This window comes from Pteropus vampyrus, unplaced genomic scaffold, assembly GCF_000151845.1.
Source record: "Pteropus vampyrus isolate Shadow unplaced genomic scaffold, Pvam_2.0 Scaffold35, whole genome shotgun sequence".
Lineage (NCBI taxonomy): Eukaryota > Metazoa > Chordata > Mammalia > Chiroptera > Pteropodidae > Pteropus > Pteropus vampyrus.
The window spans coordinates 754,400-761,133 of record NW_011888816.1 but is presented as its reverse complement, the minus strand read 5'-3'; the positions used below and the strand labels follow the sequence as shown (position 1 = coordinate 761,133).

At 51.9% G+C, this 6,734-nt stretch overlaps 1 protein-coding gene across 1 annotated transcript in view; it reads left to right on the top strand.

The window, feature by feature from the left end:
• Positions 1–6,734, top strand: part of LIMD1 (LIM domains containing 1) — a 62,776-nt gene that overhangs the window by 29,220 nt on the left and 26,822 nt on the right. Inside the window, exon 2 of the mRNA XM_011357472.2 lies at positions 5,016–5,117. Coding sequence (XP_011355774.1) covers positions 5,016–5,117 — 102 coding nt within the window. The remainder of the gene's footprint in view (positions 1–5,015; positions 5,118–6,734) is intronic.

Genomic DNA, 6,734 nt, shown 5'->3' with positions numbered 1-6,734 from the left:
CGCCTGCCGCTCACACTCAGCTCTTTAGTCGTGTGGTTTTTTTCACACCACCAACTCTGACACCAGCTGGGTGTCCTAAGATTCAATTCAGTTCTGATGCTAATTGGAGTTAGCACAGATCCCACAGACTGCCCCGCCCCACCCCCACTTCCAGTGCCCCTCGCAAGTCCAGATTGTCACCTGTGCTTCTGACTGACCAGCTATACATTGGGGTTCTCATAACTCCCTCCTCGGGTTGGATCATTTGCTGTAATGACTCATAGAATTCAGAGAAACACTTATATGTTCCAGGTGATTATAAAGAATATGATAGAGGATACCGATGATCAGCCAGACAAAGACACATAGAGTGAGGTCCGGAAGGGCCGGAGCGCGGGGAGCTTCTGCCCCATGGGGTCGAGGCACACCACGCTCCTGGCCCCTGGATGTGTTCATCAACCTGGAAGCTCTCTCCAAACCCCGTACTTGGAGGATTTTTATGGAAGCTTCATCACGTAGGCACGATCAGTTATATTAACTCATTTTCCAGTCCCTCTTCTCTGGAGGATGGGGTAGGGCTAAAAATTCCAAGCTGCAATCAAGGCTTGGTCTTTCTAGTGACCAGCTCCTGTCCAGGAGCCACCCAGAGTCACCCCATTAGAACATAAGACGCTCCTATCACCCAGGAAATTCCAGAGGACTTAGGAGCTCTGTGTCGGGAGGGTGGGGGGTGACTCATGGCGAAGTCCCAGGCCAGAATGGGAGGGGCTGGGCGGTCAGTAGGAGATCTGGGCAGGGCTGGTCTTGGATCTGAGTGGGTAGTGTGTTGGGGAGTGAGGAAGGAGCCCCCCTTTTTTTCTGGGGGGCTCCATGTGTGTAGCTGGAATAGCCACAGCTGCCTGCCAGATGGGGGTAACAGGACCTTTGAGTTAGAGCCGGGCTCAGATTCCGTCTCTGGAACCCACCAGCCGCGTGACCTTCAGCCAGTTACAGCCCCTTTCCTTCTAGAACTGGGGTTTTAGAAACGGGATGGCAGCAGCTCCTTCGCTGGAAGGAACCTCCCAGCCCAGGGTCTGCTGGGGACGTTATTTGCTACAACATGAAATTTACTTTGATCGGTTTTTTTTTTCCTGCCAACGGAAGAATAAATCTATTTCCTGCCCACGTGGTACCTTCGTATCCGTTTGCCGCAGGCTACAAGGACGAAGTGTTTTCCTACCTGCGCGGCGTCTCACGGGATCTCCCTCACTCCGTGGCTGACCGTCTAGAGCACTCGCGGCTTCCTTCTTGCTTTGTGTCTGTGCTGGATGGGCAGCTCGGTGAGAAAGGCTGTCAGCAGCCCAAAGGAATAAGTGCGTGGGGGGCGCGGGGGGCGAGTTGTCTTGAGGGCTGGTCCCCGTCTTGCGTTCACCCGTGTCGGGTAGAAGGGCCGACCCCGCCGTCGACACTCAGCGCCCCTCTGCTCTTCGCCCCTAACATTTCTACAGCGGGGTGAGCGAAGAGGCCGCAGTGACTCGCAGCAGCGATGTGGCCTTTGGGGTGGCTTCGTCCCACGCTCTGAGCAGTTACATTCACGTGGCTTTGACGTCCCATCCAGTCTGCTTCGAGCGAGCTTCGCTTGCGGTCTGACAAACCAGATCTTGGTGTAGAGGTTTAGAGCCAGCTCAGCCAGGGGGGTTGGGGCGGGTGGTCTGGGCGTAGACCTCGGGATCACCAAATGGTGTAACTGATACCTCGCCATTGCGCGATTTGACGTTTTCCAGGTGCATTCTCCCCATCATTGAACTGTGCCACACTCGGTGCTCAGCAGATGTCTGTGAAATCTGTTTCTGTGTTTTTGCATGTTTGTTGAGGGCATACTAAGTGCACTTTGTCAGTGGCTGGGGGTATTCAGAGGTAAATGACTCTGAATCTTTGTAAAAGGCACCTACTAGGGGGATGGACAGGTGTACCCCAGGTATAAGGAGGTGAAGAGGAAGAGGGGACGAGGACAGGGCTGCTTGTGGAGCTACGCAGGAAGTGATTCGGCTGAGCGGGTCTTTGCTGAGCACTTGCAGAGGCCACCGTTAAGATGTGGCCCCTATCCTGCAGGCACTCCCAGTTCACTGGGCGAGGCAGACAAATGCCCGGGTAACCAGTAAGCTGTCAGCGCAGTAGGTGCCGTGTCCAGGGGCGAACGCGCCAGCATCATCCCTTTCATGTCCCCATACTCCACATGCTGCATACCCTGGGGGCCCCACCTGGCTTGGCCTGCTTCAGTGACCAGTCCTTGGGCTCCCAGAGCAGCTGTCAGCACCACCGGTGTCTGTAGTGATGAGCCTGCTGGAGTGAGCCTTAAAGAACTGTCACGATAGAACCCCGCCGTCTGCAGCACGTCAGCTTCCCTGCTAACTGGCACAGCTCCGAGTGTGCCAGCTAAGGAGTACAGTTTGCCCAGAACTGATATATTTCCTGACTTAAGAGCGGCCTAAGCTGTATATGAAATTAGCAGACAAAAGGAAATGCTGGTGTTTCTGAATTCCTTTTTCCATTTCACAGTAATGGAGGCTCTTTATTAACTTTCCTGCTCGCTCAGTACAGAAATACCAGCTGCCCAGTAGCCTCATCCTGTGCACACACGTCCCACACACGTGTGTACACACACCTGTGCATGCGCATGCACGCACACAGGCAGTGTCATAGTAATTAGAGAGACGATGGAAGGGCAAGGTATTGGGGAACTTTCCGGGGTGTTGGAAATATTCTACATCTGGACTGGAGTTTGTGTCACATACATCATTTGCCAAAACTCATTGGATGGTAGGTTTATAATTTGTGTGTTTCACCGTTTTTGAATTTTATCTCGGAAAAGGAAAAGGTGAACAAACAATGAACTGCAATTAGTGATTTGCCAGCAGAAGTGGACGGCCGTCTGTAGCCGACTTTGAAATGCATCAAAAATAAGATGGATTGTTGGATTGATTGAAGACCAGGTAGTGAAACGTTAACAATTATAGGATTGGGGTGTGGGCGAGTGGGTGTTCACTGTGTGATTCTTTCAACTTTCCGCATGTTTGAAAATTTTCATAATAAAATGTCGAAACCGAAGAATTGCAAATTGTGTTCTCTAGAGCGTTCCCTAAACAAATTCCCCAACGGCCAGTTTTCTTGGCGGCCACTGTTCCTACAGACGGCCGCACCTGCTTCCTAAGGCAGTTTAGTGAAGCAGCTTGAGGGCCCTTGGCTTACTGGGTTCTCTTTGGACCTGTTCTGGTTGGTGTGGCTGGTTTGGGTGCATTTCATATAGGTTGTGTTAGCGTGGACTTCCTGAGAAGGCGGTCTGCTTTATCACCTTGGGATGATAGGAACTCTGAAACACAGGCTTTCTACCCCGTAAGCAAAAAGCTGAGGATTTGCAGCCTGAGAAAGTCCTGACAGGTTGCAACTAGGATCAGAAGAGGATGCCTGAGCCCCACTGACCAAGGATGGGAGCCGGTTATCCTGCTGGATGGATATTGGGGAGCTCTTTTTATATATGTGTGTATAAATATAATTGATTTTTCAGAAATTTTAACATTATACCATATATTTAAAAATTAAACTTTTTTGAGACTAGGCGCTTTTTTTTTTTTTTTTGTAGCTATGAAGTAATGCCTGCTCTTAAAATACAGAAAATGCAAAGAAATAAACCCAGCCACAATTTTACATCCTAATCAAATTACTGCCTACATTTTGGTATATTTCCTCCCAGAATCTTTTTTTTTTTAATCTTGTGCATTATTTACGTGATTGTGATGTTTTCATTTGACCATAATGGGGGAGTTCTTTGGAAGACTCCAAGGCCACCTTTGGGCTGGCCCAGAGCCTAGGCTGTTGTAGCAGAGGTTCTGGGTCGGTCCAGACAGAGAACTTCCAGCTCATTCCCAGGGTGAGATCCGGGGAGGCCCAGACCTTTCTGGAAAGTCCACGTTATGTTGCAAAAACTTCTTGCTGAGTGTGGTAACGTTATCGTCATCCTTATTGTTAATATGTCTGTTCATGGAGCATTTACCAAATGAAGGGCCCTGTGCCAGGCACTCTTCACGTATCCTGTCAGTAACTCCGAAAGGGGCTCCCATCCCCCATTGTACAGATGGAAGCCGGTAGCTCGTGGTGTTACAGTTCAAGACCAGGTCTTCCTCAACGTTGTCGTCGAGGCAGATGAGCTCTCTAGAACTTCTTGGTTTGCAAAGCGGCCTTTACCGCTGCTCTTGGGAACGTACAAGGCGGGTGGAACTAACGTTTCTTCCTAATTAAGAACTGATGCTCAGAGAACTTACCGGGTTAACTCAAGCCACGTGGGAAGTGAGTAGATGGGAGGCTCCAGGTTAGAACCGGGCTCTTTAACCTTTGGTTCAGCATGTTGGCTCAGAGCTGGAGAGCCGGAGGGGTGGGAACAGCTCTGAAGGACTTGAAGGGACAGAAGGTGGGTGCAGGGTGCCAGGCAAGGGAGCCCAGGAGCCAGGCTAAGGGCCAAGATGGAGGTGAGAGGCCGGTGATGGGGGCAGGGAAGAGCACCGGCTCTGCCGTCTGACAGACCCGGGCTTGGGGCCTGATCCTTTTGTATAAAGAGAGGAGAGTAACTCCTGGTTGGTGGTTCCTACTGGGAAGTAAAGGAAGCCATTTAGTTGACGTTTCCCGACCTGTGTGCCTGGCACATTATAATCATGGTGAGGTATTTTGGACGCTGTCTTATAAACGGTGGGAGCCTTCAAGAGCTTTGGGCAAGGGAGTGGGTCAACAAAGTGGAGGCACGCCAGATGAGGGACAGCGTGGGGCAGGCAGTGGGGGCCTGGAGTCCAGCCTGCTGGCTGTCTCCTGCAGTTGGAAGGACCGATCGTCGAAAGCCAGTGGAGGGAGAGAGTGTGAGAGAAAGACATTTCAAAGGAGTAACCCACGGGGTTTGGTGAAGGGCTGGCTATGGGGAGGGATGGGTATTCTGGCTTCGTTCATTGGCTTTTTGTGACTCAGTTTCTACCGTTCCCTCCTTATTCACTGCTGTGTTCTTGCCCTTGCAGGAGCCTGTGTGAAGTGCAGCAAAGGGGTGTTTGGGGCCGGCCAGGCCTGCCAGGCCATGGGGAACCTCTACCACGACGCCTGCTTCACCTGTGCGGCCTGCAGTAAGTGTGTGTGCTGGGGGGAAGGGGGGTGTAAGGATCGTGGGGACCGAGAAAAGGAGGAGAGAGAAGAGCCTCCATCCAGGAGACACTTGGCCCTCAGCCCTCCACGGTCCCACGGAAAGGCAGACAGTGTCGTCTAGAGCAGGGTTTTGTACTACCAGCATAGGGCCCACCAGGGTAAGGTGACTGATCGCCGAGTACTGGGGTTGCCTGGGATGGACTTTGGTGATAAGTTGAGTGGATTCGAAGCAATCCCTAATAACATCAGGTTTGTGATGCCTATCAGAGGTCTCAGAAGAGCTGGGTGGGGGAAGCTCGGGGATTCACCGGTGTCTGCCTGTCGTTACTTATCTCTCCCGCTGTGGGGACTAGCCAACCACAAGGTGATTGAATCAGTCATTTACCCCAGCGTGAGTTAGGGCGCCTTTATAACTCTTTACTCCAATCTTTGATTTGGAGGCCGCCATATGAGTGGGAAGTGTGGGTGTGTGCATGAGTGCCTGTGTGTGCACACTGCATAAGTGTTGGTGCCTAGCAGCACACACACCTGTGGGCATCTTTGTACTCTGGTACATGCCTTATGATGAAAGCAGCCGGTCAGGAGGCCAGGCCTGTGCGCAGTGTAGCAAACTGCTCACTGAATCCATGGCACCCGTAGTGAAGGTTCTAACACATTGCTGGACGTTTGCCTAGTCTGACCAGGTCATGAATTGTGCCTGTTTTATGGTCTCTACCCAAGATCAGTTTTGAGCAGCGTTCTTGAAAAATGTCCCACCGATGCTCTCTAATTCTACACCAAGGCTAGCAGCCGTCAAATAAGAGGAGACATTGCAAGAAATCCAGAGGGTCAGAGACAAAGGGGCCTTATCATCTGATCCAGTGGTTCTCCATCCTGGCTGCCGTGAGAATCGCTGGGGGACATCTTAAAAACCAGTGATGCCCCAGCCCAACCAGCGGAATCAGAAGCCCTAGCGGTGGAATTTCTGGAGTGGGGTAGGTGTACTATTCAGAGCCCCTCAAGTGACTCTAGGGGTTGGCCAGGGCTGAGCACCCTGGATTAGTGCCAGGCTCCTCATCGTAGAAGCCTCTGGAGAAGGGAAAGAAAGGAACTTGCTCTCAGCTGGCCTGAGACACAGCCCTCGCGGTCCTCCTGATTCCCGGTCTAAAGTTAGCCAGGCGAGCAGGGACCTGCCTCCGCACCTGCCAAGCCTTGATGGCCAGGCATGCGCCTGGCTTCTAAACCTCATGCTTCAGTCCCCACTGCGTTTCCATAAAACACACGCCTGAGAATTTACGGTTTGGGCGTTGATCAGTATTTTCACCATGGTAGGGAAAAACCGTGGAAGACTTTGAAACGGATCAGAAAGTCTTCGGGGCGTCCTCAGTGGGAACACAGCTGTCTGGGTTCTCTGGGCTTTTGCTTTCCCTTTGTGCCATGTGGCACTCTGCACGCTGTCCTGATGGCAACGCATGTGATGTTCATCCATGACCACGCAGATCGTGTCTGGTGGCGGTGCAGTCAACTGTCCCCCTGTGGAGACTGACCACTGCGGGTCTGCATGTTAGATTTTAGCATCTCTCATGTATGGGTCTTTGCAGTCTCCCAGCTGTAACATC